The sequence below is a fragment of the Callospermophilus lateralis genome, chromosome 6, assembly GCF_048772815.1.
Source record: "Callospermophilus lateralis isolate mCalLat2 chromosome 6, mCalLat2.hap1, whole genome shotgun sequence".
NCBI classification, from domain to species: domain Eukaryota; kingdom Metazoa; phylum Chordata; class Mammalia; order Rodentia; family Sciuridae; genus Callospermophilus; species Callospermophilus lateralis.
In genome coordinates this window covers 113,379,190-113,395,525 of record NC_135310.1, presented here as the reverse complement: position 1 = coordinate 113,395,525, position 16,336 = coordinate 113,379,190, and the positions used below count along the sequence as shown (strand labels likewise).

At 55.1% G+C, this 16,336-nt stretch overlaps 1 protein-coding gene across 4 annotated transcripts in view; it reads left to right on the top strand.

Moving 5' to 3' along the window:
- Positions 1-16,336, top strand: part of Foxp4 (forkhead box P4) — a 51,511-nt gene that overhangs the window by 22,145 nt on the left and 13,030 nt on the right. For all 4 annotated transcript variants that reach the window (XM_077109662.1, XM_077109660.1, XM_077109661.1 and 1 more), the window contains exons 3-4: positions 9,137-9,232; positions 15,710-15,832. In XM_077109662.1, the coding sequence (XP_076965777.1) occupies positions 9,137-9,232; positions 15,710-15,832 (219 nt within the window). The remainder of the gene's footprint in view (positions 1-9,136; positions 9,233-15,709; positions 15,833-16,336) is intronic.

Here is a 16,336-nt window from a genome sequence, read left to right as displayed (position 1 = left end):
AGACTTTAGGCTGAAACAAACAGCACTAAAGAGGGCAGCCACGTCACTTCAGAACAAGAGCAGGCGCTTCGTTTCCATGCAACCAGCAGGCTGGGAGCTTATTTAAACAGAGGCTGGGGGGTGACCCAGCAAGCCTGCCAGGCCAGGACTGGCTACACAGAGGGTCCCTGGCCAGCTGCCCCATTTCACCATTCCTGGCCCCCTTATTGGTGAGTGACAAAGCCAAACCAGCTTCACTCTATCTCGGGGGCTTTCACCAAGTGTGTAGACTCAATCCCGCATGGACCTACTACCCCGAGAAGGTGGTGCTGGGGGACTGCAGGCCTTGGAGCCGGCAGTCATTCAGCAAGCAGTGCCTTGAAGAGTTGCTGATCCCCAGCTGCTACTGCAGAGTACCCTAGACTAGAGGGACATAAGGGATACATAAACCCCCTCTTTCATCAAGGCAAATACCTCTTATCCTGTTGCCCCCTCTTCTGCATCTGTACCCCATATGATAGATATTTTTTCTTTAAAAGTTGCTCTTATGATTTATATTCATCTGATATCACCTATATGAAAATGTTCCCAGTGTGTGGGGGCCAGCCCAGGAACCCCACAGATGCCCTTTGGGCTCTCTGATGGGAGACGGTGAGAGCTGGAAGAGGTGTGCACCAGATTTTGGGAAGGAGAGGACCTAGGGAGGTCTTGGAGACTGGTCAGGGCACATTGGCCCAGGAGGGCTGGACTTGGGGCCGGGACGGCTGAGCCGGCAGGCCTGGTGGGGCCAGCAGAGCTGCTGGCGGCTGGCTGAAAGGCTGCCTGGGCCTCCGGAGCGCATTCCCATTGTCCATGGGTTGCGGGGGTGACAGGTCAGGGAGGGTCACGGGAGGGTTGCCTAGCGTCTGGGAACTCCCACTGCAGTTGCCGTGGCAACTGGGCCAAATCCCACCCTGTTCACATCCTGTGAGGAGATTCAAAAGGGTTGGGGGGCTCTACACATTAATGGGCTTTTAACGCACCCCCCTCTAAAGAAATGGGGGGGGGCGGGGAGTAGGGGGAGGGGAGAAGAAGAATGGAAGAGACTTTCCTCCTCCATCTGGTCTCCTCTGCTCAAGCTACTTTAGGGGGATCCAATGGGAAGGGAGGTTCCAGAGGGAAGTCAGCCCCTCCCCACAATGCATGTGCTGTCAACAGTTGTCTGTAGTCTGTCTGGTCCGGCATTGGGACTTTCAAGACTCCCAGCCTCATGCTTCAGATTCTGCCTTTGGCCCTGCACCTTCTGGCTTCTTGTCCTTCTGCAGACAGAGCCCCTTGCTGTGCTGGGTTATGGAGGGAGGGTTGGGGTCTGAGCTCCTCAGAGGAGGCACTTAGAGACTTGGCGTCTGTTCATATTCATACTGGCTGCTGGGAAGTGCCCAGAAACCTCACCTCGGCCTGGAAGCCTTGTGAGCAGGGCAGGTGAGAGGTGTGGGGACTGAGGGAGGGTGTGTCAGAGATGCTGCTTGTACTCCTCCTGGACTACTCTACCAAAGGCCACCCTAACGTTTGCCCCAAGAGGGCACTGTGTACCACACGTGCAGAGGAAGGAGCCCTGGTCTAGGAGAGGGGTCTCCTGGCCCCTGCTTTCTTGGGACTACAAGAAGCCACCCTAGTCTCCCTGCTGGAGAGCCTCCTACCTCCCTCCTCCTTGAGTTGCTGAGGCCTCTGCCTGCCTCTCTCTCCTTCCCCCTCCCTACTTCACCTCCCCAATGGCTTTTTTTTTTTTTCTTGTTGTACTGAGGATGGAACCCAGGGAGCTTTACCACTGAGCTGCTGCCCTGCCCCCCCTTATTTGCAGTGTTGGGGATTGAACCAGGGCCTTGCACATGCTAAGCAAGAGCTCTAACTTTGAGCCCCACCCCTTTTTAATTTTATTGAGACAGGGTCTCACTAAGTTGCCCAGGCTAGCCTGAACTTGTGATCCTCCTGCCTCAGCCTCCCAAGTAGCTGGGATTATAGACATGTGCCACCGTGCCCAGCTCCTCACCCCATTTTGTTGCAGAATTCTTGTTCCTCCTGATAAGAATTTTGGGGATGAAGAAGAATGTGGGGAAGGTGGGTGAATGTTTCTGCTGAGGGTGTAGGGTTTATGAGGATTGAAGTGGGGAGGGCTGTACCCAAGGCCACCCCATCAGGTCAGGATTCAGCCTGGAGCCCTCAGTAGGTGAGCTGGGTTTTCTCCTGGAGGAGGAGTACATGCTTTTACTCTAATGCCACCTTAGAGTCCCCTGCAGTGTCTAGGGTGCTCACTTAGCAGGCCCCGCCACAGACCTGCTTCTGCTTCAGAGGTGTCCACAGATAGGGCAAGCTGTGTATCTGGAGACATCTCCAAGCGTCTCCAAGGAGGAGGAAAGCCCCTGCCCGCTACTACCCCTCAACCACCGCCTCAGCTTTGTGACTTCATTCCTTGCCAGTGAGCATAGTCCCTAGCCCCTGGCCCTGCCTCTCAGCACCTGGTGAAACTGGCTTCCGCTGGTTGAGGTTGGGCAAGGTAGACACTGTCACTTGAAGTTGTTGAGGCTAGTTGCCACCATCCCCAGCCCTCTAGCATAGGAGCGGTAGCTCTAGAAAGGGGGAGGATAGAGGAGCCCTGCAAAGGATGGCGGTCCTTCTCTGGACTGCGTCTCATGTGCTAACTCTCATCTTTCTGAGGCCAGAGGGCCAGTTCCTTGTGGAGAGAGGCGCCTTCCTAACAGATGCGGGGCTGGATCCTGAAGCCAGCAGCGGGGACCCTGCATGTGTCTCCCACCCACGTGGGCCTGTCTGTGTCTGTGCCTTGCTGGTTTTCATTTTAATGGTTCTAATTTGAGAATGTGCCGATGTCATTTTTACGAGGTTGGTGTAAAAAAAATTTACAGCCTTTTCCAAAAAGCTTTTTTTTTTTTTTTTTCTCTCCAAGGGAAAAAAGTGTAGAATCACTTCGGGGGTTTTATGGTCTCTTCTCCCCAACCTTCCTTGCCCCCCCCTTCTCTGTGTAATTTCATTTTTATGTTTCTGTGCTGGAGGACAAAGCTTGGCTGGTCAAGAACTTGTGTCTCCCCTGGTCAGTTCCCTCAGTGGTTGTGGCCACTGACCTCTAACCCCTTCTCCCTGTACCCTTTTCATCCACCTTCTGATCCCTGGGGAGTTGCATGTTGAAGGGTGGGTGCTCATTTGAAATCAGGCAGTGCTTATTAGGTACCTGCTGTTTACTCAAGTGGGCTAGGTATCTGTCCTCCAAGATTGTATCACTTCTGCTCAAAATCCTCCACTGATTTTTTTTCTCCTCAAGTCTAGAAGGAAATTAAAAAAACATATCTATCATGGTCCCTGTGGAACCTGGCCTTGCACACTTCTGGGGCTTCGCCTCAGGCTGCTCTGCTCAGCCACACTGGCCTTTTTAGTTCATAATGCACCAAGTTTTTCCTACCTTGGGGCCTCGTACTGTCTGAATTCCACCTTGAATCCTCTCCCCTGGACAGCTGCCTCCTGCTGCTGCCAAGGGTCTCCTCCGAGACCTCCCTGGCCACTCACCTGAGGTAGCCCACTGTCGCTCTTCCGTGAGGCCAGCGTTGGCACGGGGTTTGTTCTCGTCTCTGTCGAGTGTCTGCATCCGTGCCTTAGGAGGTAAGCCCCTCAGTGCGGCACTCAGAGGCCTCCGGGATGCCATGACCACTTGAATTATTGGTCTGTGGGTGGTGAATCATCCTGGGGTAGAGGCCGAGGCTTTCCTGGGAATGCTCTTCAGGTTTGAGATAGGATGAGGGAGCCAGAAATGCTTCTAGTCCCCGCTTCTCCTAAATTCAGCTTACCCCAGAGAAAATTACATTAAAACAATAACTTGGATATGACTGAATCCCAATTTTGCCAAAATGTACTAGAGACACAGCTTTTGGGTTTTAGTTTGGCCGCCTCTCACCACAATCCACATTAACCCCCTGGTTAGCAGGGCGTTATTTCCATCCTGCTGGCCAGCGCCTGGCTCTTGTTCCTGTGCAGAGCCTCTTCTGTTGTCTATTCAGGTTCTGCTTTTGCAACTGTGTCCCTCTGGGCACGTCACTGTCTCTCCCTGGATCTCCATAGACTCATTTATAAAGTGAACTAGATCAGTTTAAATATAAATGTGTGTGTGTGTGTGTGTGTGTGTGTGTGTGTGACATTTCTATTTTTGACACACTGAATTGATATTATGACCCACCATGGGATCATGACCAGTAATTTGAAGGACACCTGCTTGGATGCCCTCTGAACCTGCAGCTCACTGGGGCCGCATCTGTGACAGCCCTTTCTAGCTCGTCTCCCCAGTCAACACATTCCCATTCTCCCAGGCACACAGAGAATAAGGCGGGGGACCCCGGCACCCTCCAGACTGGTGAAAGGACTGGTAACAGCCCTGCACCCGACTTCCTTGGGGACAAGGAGCCTTCCTCCCACCTCCCAACCCAGATCCTCAGCTATAGAAATGGGGAGGTGGTCTCCTCCTGGAGGTGAGAGACCCCACTGCCCCTGGTTACCCTCCCAGCTACAGCTCAACTCCCCCCACCCCAGCATCCTGTCCGGGTTCCATCCATCACAGGCCATTTGTTCCTCATCGTGGAGATCCTGCTAATGACTTGGGAATGGGAATGTGGGAGGAGAGTGCGGCTTCATTAAGGAGACAGTTCTTAGGCTGTAGGGGCTGCCAGAAGAGGATTTGGTGAGAAGGCCTTCTGGGTGGTACTGGGCAAGTGACCAGGAGCTGCCTGGTAAAAGAAAAATTAGTAACAATAGTTAATTCACCCAGGACCCACTGGGTGCCCCGTGCTGGGCTAAGCCTTCCGTGTGCACTGTCCCGTGTATGCTTCACAGCCACTCTCAAGTCAGTGTGGCACTGACCCCGTTTCACAAGAGGAGAAACTGAGCTTCACAGAACTAATGTGACTCAGCCAAGATCACTCTGTACGGTGGAGCCGGGACCAGGGTCTGGGCACTGCATGGATGGAGCGGCTTCCCCTTGAGGAAAACAGACCTTGAGCTCCCAGACCACAGAGCTAGAATTTGATTTTCAGTCCAAGGTGTGAAAGGAAGAAGATGAAGTTTAAGGGGCCAAACGGCTTCTAGTTTTCCACTCTGCCCTCAGCCTCCCTCCCTCTTTCCCTCTCTTCAAGTGTGTCCCATGGCCTATCCCAGTGTGGGCTTCTGAATGCCTTTCCCACCAGGACTGTGTTCGGGTGCCTCTAGTTCCCAGGAGAGGGACACTGAGCCCACCTTGCACCTGGGGATTCCTTCCTTGGTCCCCTCCCAGAGCTTCCCCTCCCCTCCACACCAGAGAGCTCGACAGTGCACAAGACTCGGGGAGAGCAGATGCCAAGACCTCTCTAGACTCTGTGGGGTCACAGAGGCCCCTCAGTGGGAGTGATATGGTGGCCTGGGCAGTCAGAAGTATATGGATTCTTACAACTTCTACTCTTGGGACCTAGGGCTTCCGTTTTCTTGTCTATAAAATGGACACAGTGACACCAGCTCTGCCTGATTCAGTGCTGTGAGACTTCTGTTAAATGCTAGAAGTACTTTGAAAACTGCAAGGCACTGCGCTGCTGTTAGCTCTCGAACTTGGGCTCAGCCTGTGCTTGCCTCCTGTGTTCAGCCTGGACTAAAGTGAGTTTTGCTGATAGGCATTGCTTGTATGCCCTGGGCTGGAGCTGGGGGCTCACAGCTGCATTTGAAAACATCCACGATTTTAAGGAGGCTCCAGTCTGGTTGGCACATCAAAGAAGGTGGGGTTGGATGAGTTGGGGTCAGGGCCTGCTGTTTCTATCTCTGGGAGGTAGGCAGTCCAATGATTTTACCAGGCCTCAGTGTCAGCAGGGAGTGTAGACATGGCCCTGGTGCATTCCAGTGGTGGATGTGACTCAGATGGGGCTTCAGAAAGTCTCAGGCGTACATCATCCCCAGGGTGACCACTCTAGGGCATCTTAGGCCAGAGGGACCCAGTTTCCCAAGCACACCCTTGGCTGGGGAGCTGGATATACGGATGGTGAGGCCTGTGGAAGTAGATGGAGCAGCACTTAAAGGGCACTGAGCAATGGGGGAGGGGCCATCCGATGAGGGATGCTTAGGCCCCAAGCCTGGGATCATCCCAACGCTCCCACCACATGGCACATGCAGCATGGTCTTCAGATGGTACTAGATCCCACCTGGTACCACCCCGTCATGGCTGGGCTGTCGGCAAATTTATATTATATTAAAGGACCTCTCACAGTGTACCACAGGCTCCCCGTTTCCTCCAGGCCCAGGTCTGTACTGGTGGGTGACTGAACTCTAAGGAAGAATGAATGAATGAAGTGCTTGGATGAGGTCAGAGCCCATACCTGGGGCCCTGGTCTTCTCCAGTCTCCTGCTGCTACCAGCATTGCTCAGCTGCTCTGCCTGCCTGGGGATTGTCCCAGCACCCCCTCTTCCCCCCATTGCGCACCTCTGTGGGGTGTGGCCTTGTAATGGGAACGCCTCCTTGTCTACTTGGTGAGCTGGCACTTCCACTGGCCCTGCCTCCTCTGGGAGGTCTCCCCAGGAGAGGAGGCCCTTCCCTGGGCCTGGTGTGGAACTGGGCACCCCTCAGGCTGCCCATCTTACTGGGGTCTGCAGAGACCTCATCACAGCACTGGAGGACTTGGGGACCAACCGCGTACCTTGTTTCTGTGTGTCTCCCATCTGACATGGCCCCTGGGTACTTCATAAGTGAGATGTGAATGAAGGAGGGCGGAATGGGAGAAGGAACACACAGCCATGGGCCTGGCCTAGGTGCTTACCTGGCTCTTTTCATTGGGCCCAGGGGAGGGGGAGGGGGAGGGGGAGGGTCGCAGGGAGGCCTGTCACAGGGAGAGAGGCCTCACAGGAATGAGATTTCAAGGCCCTATCATTTTTTTCTTGTAAATCTTGTAATTTCATGCTCCAGGGGGTCAGTGAGGAGTGACTGCAACTCTCCTGACCACTCCCCCGCCCCAGGAAACGGAGTGGGGCTCTCCCCCACAATGTCCCCTGTAAACCCTCCCCTACTGTCCCCCCACCCTCACACAGGGATCTGGGGTGCTTCATCTTCCAGCCCTGACCAGTGCCCCCTTTGGATCAATTGGGCTGGCAGGTTCCCCTCCCACTGCCTTGCCCTCTGGCCTCTGACCCCTATACCCCCTCCATGCTAACTCCACCTTTAGATGACAAAGGACATTTGTCATTAGACCTGGAGGAAGTCAGTAAAAGCCAGGGGCTCTTTCCTGATGACCACCTGGCCACCTCCTTGCCTCTCTGCACCCCACCAGGCGCCCACTTCCGGCGGGCTTCAAGAGCCTTTAGACCTGGGTCAGATTTCTGCTTTTCTGAAGTGAACCTTGAGGAGAAGCAGCCTCTTTCTGGAAGCCCAGGAGTTTCTCTGGGTGTGGGGTCCCATGAGGGGCCAGGGGGCAGCCCAGGGTCTGGAGACTGCTGAGGAACACATATGTTCCCATGTAGATGCGAGGGTGCATTGAGGGACCATCCTCAGGCAAACTCAACCAGAGCCCCCTGGAGGTGGGCTGTGGATGTGGGGAGGGAAGGGCCAAGATGGGTGTGTCTGCTGCTGGGCACACAGCTGGGTTGGTTGGGTGTGAGGGTGGACCACACATCCACTGGAAAGGCTTTGCTGTGAAGGTGACTTGGGGTGGGGGGAGGTCGGTGAATGGCAGTACACATGAGGGGAAGCACTTGTGTGGACACAGATGTGAGAGTGAGCCGCGGGCAGGCGGGCAGGCGGGCAGGCATGGTTCCTTTAAGTGTGTGGCGCCAGGCTGTGCTGGGGAAGGCGGGTAGAGCGCAGCTAAGAGCAGCCAGGAGGAAAGGCTGGACACCTCCCGAATGCCAACAAGGTGCCAGGCGCTGCTCCCTTAATCTCCCTAGTCGTTCAGAGGTAGCTAGTGTCCCAGTTTTGCAGATAAGGAGATGGAAGTGCAGAGAGACAAAATGACCTGCCCAAGGTCACAGCTGGTAAGTGGTACCGTCGGGATTCCAGCCCAGGTCTGCCTCATGCCAAAGCCTGTGGGCCTCAGGGGCCTGGACACTGCGCTGGCTCCTGAGCAGGTCTTCGAGGAACCTGGAGGCAGACAGGCATTATACTCCTGGAGGGGGATAAGGACAAGCCCCTACAACCCTCTGACCAGATGGAGGTGTGGAGGGCGTGGCTGAGAATTTCCTGGGCCTCCTAACACCTTGCTCTCCTGCTAGACTCCTCACTGCTCAGCTCTCAGGTCCCTGACTCCCTAATGTCACACTGACCTGCTGTAGCTGCTTTTCCCACAAACTCTATACACTTTCCACTCCGAGGACCCTCCGGCCCCTGCCCCATGGCCCTCAAGCCCAGACCACTCGTGCATCTCTGCTGATCATTCAGATGTAGCCTCTAAGACTCGATCTCATTCTCCCAGGGCGAGGCTTTGTACCCACTCTCCTTGGATTCAGCAAGCCACACAGTGCCCAGACCCTGTGCCCTTGACCCCTAGGCTCTGCCTTCATCCCCTCACCTATGTGCTCTCACTCCATAGTGGCTGCTGCCTTAGTACCCAAACTGATCCCTCCCCCTAATATGTCAGATGGCCTTGGAACCAGGCTCCTGGGTTCACACCTGTTTCCGATACCTCCAAGCTGTATGGTCTTGGTCATGCTACTTAACCTCCCAGAGACTCAGTTTCCTCATCTGCAAAATGGGGCTGACAATCCCCACTTCACAGCCTTATGAAGGAAGATTCAGATCCTGCCTATAATGTACTTGACACGTGGCAGATGCCACTCAACCAAAAGTGCCTGTTGTTAATGCCCTGAGCCTACTCCCTGCACTTTCCCCTGGAGTCCTTTTTGACCACTGACCCTTCCATTTGCTGTCCCCATTGAGTCCTAACAGAATCTCACTGGTCCCAAGGTCCCTTTTTTCTAATGCTATGATTCCTATAATGACTGTCCTCAACCCAAGTCTAGAAGGTCTATGGGACCCCCCCGACCTCTCACCCTGGGCCTTCTGCCTTCCCTCGCGCTCCTTCCCTTACTGCCCTGAACTCTCCCTGCGCCGACGCCGACCCCGCCCGCCTGCCCTGCTGTTGCTGGAGTGTGCAGCTGACTCAGCCCTGTCTTGCAGGCTCTTCAGGTGGCCCGGCAGTTCCTGCTGCAGCAGGCCTCTGGCCTGAGCTCCCCTGGGAACAATGACAGCAAACAGTCTGCCTCTGCTGTGCAGGTGAGGGGGGCACCAGCTGGCGCAGGGCTGGGCTGGGGGTGGGGCCAGGCTGAGGGTGGTCCTGGCACCGAGGGAGGTCAAGGACCCCATGGAGAACTGCTCTTGCCAGTCCCCAGTGCCAAAAAAGTGGGCAACTTTCCAGAAGGAAATAGAGTCACCACAGGGGTGGAGCCAAGACACTTCCACTTTGTCCCCAGTGCCACCTGATCACCCAGGCCTTGCTTTGTCTCTTTCCCTGGGCGCCTGCGCCTGTCTGCCATCCTCTCTGCCTCCATACCTCTCTGGCTGGGTTCCCTTTCCCTGCTTCTTCCCCTCGGGGGTCTCTCAGTCCTCAGGTTTCTCTGTCCCTGTGGGTCACTCTGTCCTCCCTCTCTGTCCCACACGTGGGTCTAGCTGCCTCCTGTGTCTCCCTTGCAGGGTCAGTGGGTCTCCCCTGCTCTCCTTTCCCCTTTATCTCTCACCCATGGACTCTCCACAGGTCTCCCCATGTTTCCTGTCTCTTGACGTCTCTTTTGTTTTCCTTTGCACAATCTGCCCTTTTTTCCCCTCTTCCTCCCCCCAGCTTGCCGGCCCATCTGGCTGGCTGGCTGGCCGGGGGAGGGGGGATCTGGGGGCCGGGGAGCCAGGCCTTCTGTTTACTTTTTGTGTCACAAAGAACTTCGGAGACTCGGCTGAGTCCTGGATGGGTCACCACTCGGGCAGCACTCCCTCCCCTCCCCCAGCAGCGGAGCCCCCTCGCCCCCCCCCCAGCAGCAGGGGCTGGGGACTGGGGAGAGGATTAAGCCGGGTTTTGAAAGGAAGTTTATCTAAGGGAGGAAGGGTGAGCGTGATGCCCAGCCAAGCCAAGCGGATCCGGAGCTGCATGCTCTGGAGTCGGGGGTGGGGGAGTTAGAGGGGTGGGGCGTGATGCTCTGTGAGGTACCCAGTACTGGCCTTGGTCCTCAGGGAGATTCCAGTGCTCCAGCAAAGTATATGGGTGTATACAAAACAGTATGTTTAGGAACTGCGTTGGAGAAGCTCAAAGTGCTGGACAGCTGAGCAGCTAAAGCCGTCCGCAGCCTCTTTGAATAATCTGGAACCTTCAAGACAGCCCTCACTGACGAGGGGTTGGGCAAGTGGGGGTGAGGACAGCGTCTGGAAGAGCAGCAAAGGGGAAGAGACTTCTCATATGGAGAAGGTCCTCACACCCAGGGGGGTGTCAGGAGTGGGGGACCCCCATCTATACTTCCTGCATCTGCAGTGATCTTCAGGCTGCTCTTCTGAATCCTCCCCACCCTTAGGACCTCCTTCCTCCAGCAGGGAGAGGTGGGCTGTGGAGCAGGAGGGTTCCCCAAGCCAGCAAGGGGCCTGCAGACCTAAAGCAAGAGGGAAGGGGCTTGGTGGTGAAGGGACTGGAGTCAGACATCAGGAAGAGCTTCCCAGCTGGGTGTTGGGGTAGGAGATCTGAAATAACTGAGAGGGAGGGAGGCTATGGAATATTCCTCAGGAGACTCTTCCCCCTGCAAAGTGAGAGCAGCCTGGAGGTTTTGGGCTCAGACAGACATAAAATGGTCCTTTTCTGGGACTGTTTCTCTTGCCTCCTTACCTCCTATTAATCGATTCATTCCTTGATTCAACAGCTACTCAGTACTCCCAAACAACTGTCATTTACAGAGTACTTGACATGAGGAAGATAACCAAGCAATTGAAAAGTATTGTGTCATTTTTTTTCTCACATCTGATGGGACAGGTGATGTTATTAGGACCACCTTGCTGATGAGGAAGCCGAGGCCCATAAACACTAAGTAACTTGGGCAAAATCACACCATTAAGAATGGACAGAGGGGCCGGGGTTGTGGCTCAGAGGTAGAGCGCTTGCCTAGCATGCATGAGTCACTGGATTCGATCCTCAACACCATGTAAAAACAAAATAAAGATATTGTGTCCATCCATAATTAAAAAATAAAAGTATTAAAAAAAAAAAAAAAAGGATTGGGCAGAGCCTGGACTTGAGCTCAGAAAACTCGTCCCGGGACTCACCCTTTCAGTCCTCACACTGTGATGCCACCTCATGCTTAGCCTAGGTCCAGAAGCCAGGGCCAGTGGTTTTCTAGGACCCCGGTAGGTGGCTGTCCTTGGCACTGTGTTTCCCCTAGAGCGCCTTCTGCTGAGCTCTCTCTCTAACTCTGGGTACCTTCCTTGCCTCCATCCCCACCCTGAGTTCACAGTCTCCAAAGAGGTGGGATCTCTGTCCCCCAGTAGGGTCCAGGGATTAGAAAGGGCTTTTCTGTGAGCTGCAGGCTGGTGGGGAGAGGGTGGAGCGAGGCTGTGCTCCTCCTGTGAGCGGAAAAGTCCATGTTGTAGATTTGACACTTGAGTGAAGTGGGTCATGAGGGAGGTTGATGGTGGCCCCTTTCCCAGGCTCCTCAGGCTGCTGCTCTGCTCCCCAGCGGGTTGCCTGCCCACACCCCTCCCAGCCAGGTTCACCACCACGCCTAGAGCCAAGTGCAGAGGAGCCACCACATTAGGGCTCCGCTGCAGCCTAGGAAAGATGCCTGGTGTGGCCAGGCAAGGACCCCAGGCAGGGAGACGTGGACCACAGAGCAGTGCAGGAGCTGGGAGGCAGGGGTGGGGATGGCTGTGGCCAGGACCAGGTCCCTTGGCTTTGTCTGCTCCCCTGTCTGGCATTTCTGGAGGTTCTTCTGGTTTTGTTTTTGTTTTCTTTTTGGTACCAGGGATTGAACCCAGGGGCACTTGACCACTGAGCTACATCCCCAGCCCTTTTTATTTTCTATTTTGAGACCGGGTCTTGGTAAGTTACTGAGGCTGGCCTCAAACTTGGCATCCTTCTGTCTCAGCCTCCTGACTAACTGGGATTACAAGCATGTGCGTGGAAGTTCTCTTAATATCCCATTACTGTCTTGTGCTGCTCCTGCACAGAATAAGGCTAAGGGCTGGTTATCTGGAAGGGAGCTAACCCACACCGTGCCCCAACCTGCCCTCTGCATTGCTCCTCACTCACTTAGGGTCCCACACTGAAGATGTAGAATTTGGATCTTTCACTCTAGCACCAAATTGCAGCCACCCCAACTGTCAGCCCCCAGAGAAGCTTCCTCTGTCAGGCACTGTCCCTGATCCTTCTGGTCAGGTGATCTTTATCCTGTATTCATGGGCTGGGGCTTGAGGGGTGCTGGGGGGGTGGGGCTGGATCAGCTGCCAGCATCAGGCCGCTCCCCCTGCCAGGGCTTCCGTGAGCATTTAGCTGCCCTGGCCACTCTCCAGACGAGGACTTGCAGGCCATGCTGAACAAATGCCTATCCCGACCCAACCCAGCCTAGGAGGCCCACGGGGATGCCAGGGGAGCTCCAGCTCCAATCTCAGAATCCCAAGGGGCAGGTGGGAGGTAGATGGGTTCTGCCACCCCGCTGACACTTCTTGGATCCATTGGGCCACCTGGGACGAGTACATACAAGCCAGCCCATCCAGCTCTGCAGAGCGGCCCATGGCCTGTGCAGCAGCCGCTCAGCCAATTGGCAGGAATGGCAGGGGCCAGGGAGGCCTTCCAGGGCATCTCTCCCATTCTCCCGCCTCCAAGTAGGAAAGCCCCAGGGGAAAGGTCACATCCTTTCCTGCGTACTACTGTCAGTGACTCACAGTCCTGGTACCCGGAAAGATCCTGTGGGTGTGTCTGGCCTCAGTCTCTTGCTGTGGAACATGTCCGTCTCCTCTAGCTTGCTTCTTTACGTGATGAGCTGTGGTCTTCCATGACCCTTCCCAAGCAGTGCCCTTCACTCCCCGCTTCTATATCCCTTTGGGAGCAGGACAGGTTGCTTTGCCTCTCTAGGCCAAGGACGATGGTGCCTTCCTCACAGGGCTGCTGTGGAGAGTCATGGAGATGAGACATAAAGAGCTTAGCCAAGTGCCTGGCACCTGCTCAGTCACCAGTGTCCTCTTGTGCAGCTATGGGACTGGGAGGGCAGGTACTCTAAATCCCAGTAAGCAAATAGGGAAACTGAGGCTGGATGACTTCAAAGAACAGGAAATAGCAGGGACAAGAGCCTAGATAACTGGACTCTGATATTCAGGGCTGGGAGCTCACCACTACATAATGCCTCTCTTTGCTGGATGTCCCTGTGGGAAGAGGAAAGAAAGGACAGCCTGTGATACCTACTCAGCATTGGACACTGCCAGCCTGGGCTTTGCGACCCAGTCTTTGATAGCAAAACCCAAGTTCTCTGAGCAGCCACCCACAGACGTAGCATCTGGTTCTGCAAGGGGGATGGACATGTGCCATTGTCTTACCCCAACCCTAGGTCCCCTTGGGTGTGGGTCATGACACCCCACACCCTGGCTTTCCAGAGAGTTCTTCTGGAATGCAGCTACAAAAGGGGCAGCTCACCTTTGGGATCTCAGCCACAGTGACCCTTTCCGACCAGGAGGGCCCAGGCCTGCTCTGGAAAACTGGAATCCACACAGACGTGGACTAGAATCCCTACCCTGCCACTTAAGGCCACCAGACCTCTCTGATCTCCTTGAAGGTAGAAGTGGGGTTTAAAAACAAACCAAAAAAGCTCACATGGGCTCATGTGCATACGCCTGCTGCCTTGGTGGCCCCTGGGGGCCTCACGCACATGGTACATCCGCGTCTAAAAACAAGGTCAGGTTGTTACCTGTCCCAGGGGCTTTGGACAGGGGTGGACTTCAGTACAGGAGTGACGCCCAGGTAAGGGCCAAGCTGCTAGTTTTAGGGTACATAAGAGTTGGGGGCAGTGGCACCTCCCTGCTTGCCCCTGAGCCTGGGGATTCCTTGATCCATGGCTTAAGGGGTGGCTGGGTGCTGAGTTGTGGCCCTGTTAGGGATTGGGAAGGGAAGCAGCTCCTCCTTCCCCACCCCACAGGTGGGGCTGAGGCTGGGGAGGGGTGTCCCCTGGGGAACTCACCTGTCCCGCTCAGAACAAGTCCTTGCATGCTACTCCTCCCTGACTGGGCTGGCCCACACCTCTCCCTCCAGCCCCAGGCCTTCAGAGGGGCCTCTGGTCTGCTGGGGAGGGCATTTCAGCTCAGAGGAGCAAACACTTAGTGCCTACTGTGTGCCAGGCCCTCTGCCAGGGGTTGGGGGTGCTGTGCACACAGGGTTCAGAGGAGTAGGGGTGGCAGCCCCTCAGAAGACCTGTCCTGCCAAAATGGGGTCAGGCTGACACTGTGGCACAAGCCGGTAATCCCACCTACTTGGGAGGCTGAGGCAGAAGGATCACAAGTTCCAGACCAGTCTCAGCAATTCAGTGAGATCCATCTCAAAATCAAAAAATAAAAAGAGCTGGGGCGTAACTGGGTAGTGAAGCACTCCTGGGCGCAGTCCCCAGTACCACAGAGGGAAAAAAGAAAAGAAAGAAAATTATTTTTAAAAAAAAAGGGCTAGGGGTTATTGCACAGTGATAAGAGAACCCTTGGATTCAATCCCTAATACTTTCCCCCCCCATCCCCCCACCCCCCAAAAAAAAGAAAGAAAAAGAAAGGAAACCAAAACAACCCTAAAACCTAGTGTGTTGGGACAGTGTAGTGGCTTGGACCTGCCTGGCCATGACTGCACAAGCCTGGGGGTTTCAGAGGCTGGGAATAATAGTACCATTGCCTCTCCCTGAGCCTTCTCCCTGCAGAAGGGTCCTCTGAGCCCCCTGGGGCAGAAGGCAGAAAGCTGCTCTGCTTCGGGAGTCCGGGGTGCTCCAGGTAGGAGTCAGTTCTGTAGTCCATCCCAGAGTTTTATGTTTGAGGAAACTGACATCTGAGTGGGCCAATGGCTTGCTTGAGGCTGCACAGCAAGTTCAGCCCAGAGCTGGGAGTAGAAGCCTGCCACCCTAATTCTGTGCCTGCTGTTCTTTCCCTGGCATGCACACTCATAAGGACAGCACCAACAGAGCTCACTTTGCCCAAGGTCTGAGCCACTATGTGTGCTATCTAGAGGGTCGTGCTAGGGTGCGTGACATGTTTGTGAGCAGGCTGAAGTTCAGATGGGCCAGTTTTTTAATAGTTCCAATGGCTGCAGACTGCCCACCGGCCAGACTTGTCTTGGCTAGTGGTCTCAGAACAGACTGCGCAAGAGCTGGGCATGTGGAGTCCTGCTCCTTCCCTCCTTGGGTGAAAGCCCCCCAAAGCATGGCTTCCCCTGACCAGTGTCACTAGGGTCTAGTCTTCCTGCACCAAGGACAGCACATCCTGCAGTAACAGGCAACCCATCTGTAGTAATAGGCAACCCGTATAAACACTTGCTGTATGCCAGGCTCTGTCCTAGGATTAATTAATCTTCATGGTGACCTTATGAGGCAGGCACTATTACTATTTCCATTTTAGACACAAGAAACACAGAGATCAGGACGGTTAGTCACTTGTCCTATTAGACATAGTCAGTAGGCAGCCAGGCCAGAATCCGAGCCCAGCTACTCTGCCACACTATGGGGAGACTCTGGGTGCTGCCTCTACCTAACAGGGTAAATCCCACAGGTGCCTGTGTCAGTGGCTATGATGTCGCCGCAGATGCTCACCCCCCAGCAGATGCAGCAGATCCTGTCACCCCCACAGCTGCAGGCCTTGCTCCAGCAGCAGCAGGCTCTCATGCTCCAGCAGGTGAGTCTGGCCCCAGGGTAGTGGCCCCTGCCTTTCCTGGCCTGGCCTTTGGCCTCGCACCTCCCTCCCTGTTTGCTACCAGCCTCATTGAGGGCCCAAGCCATGGCAGAAACCAGAGAAACTGCTCAGGCTGGCCTGGCCTGCACTCCTCCAGGGCAGTAGGGAGAGGCCAAAGGTCCAACCTCAGCAGCCCCTCACCCCACTCCACCCCCATACTCCTTTCCTGTATTCTGGCCCCACTTCTATCTTTGGAACTCCAGGAAGGGACAAAGTACTGGAACATCCTGGGCTCCTGTCCCTGTGGCCTGTTCAGGAGATCTACCAAGAGGTTGGGAGGGTTCACAACTGTGGGATACCCTCCCCTGCCTCTCTATTCCCTCCCTACCCAAGTCCTGCTCCAGTATCCTCAAGGCTGACTGGAGAGAACAGATCTCTCCCCACCAGGTTGTGTTTCCATGAGACCTCCGCCCCTGCCTCGCCTGCAGGAGCCCAGGCTGGGGTTGT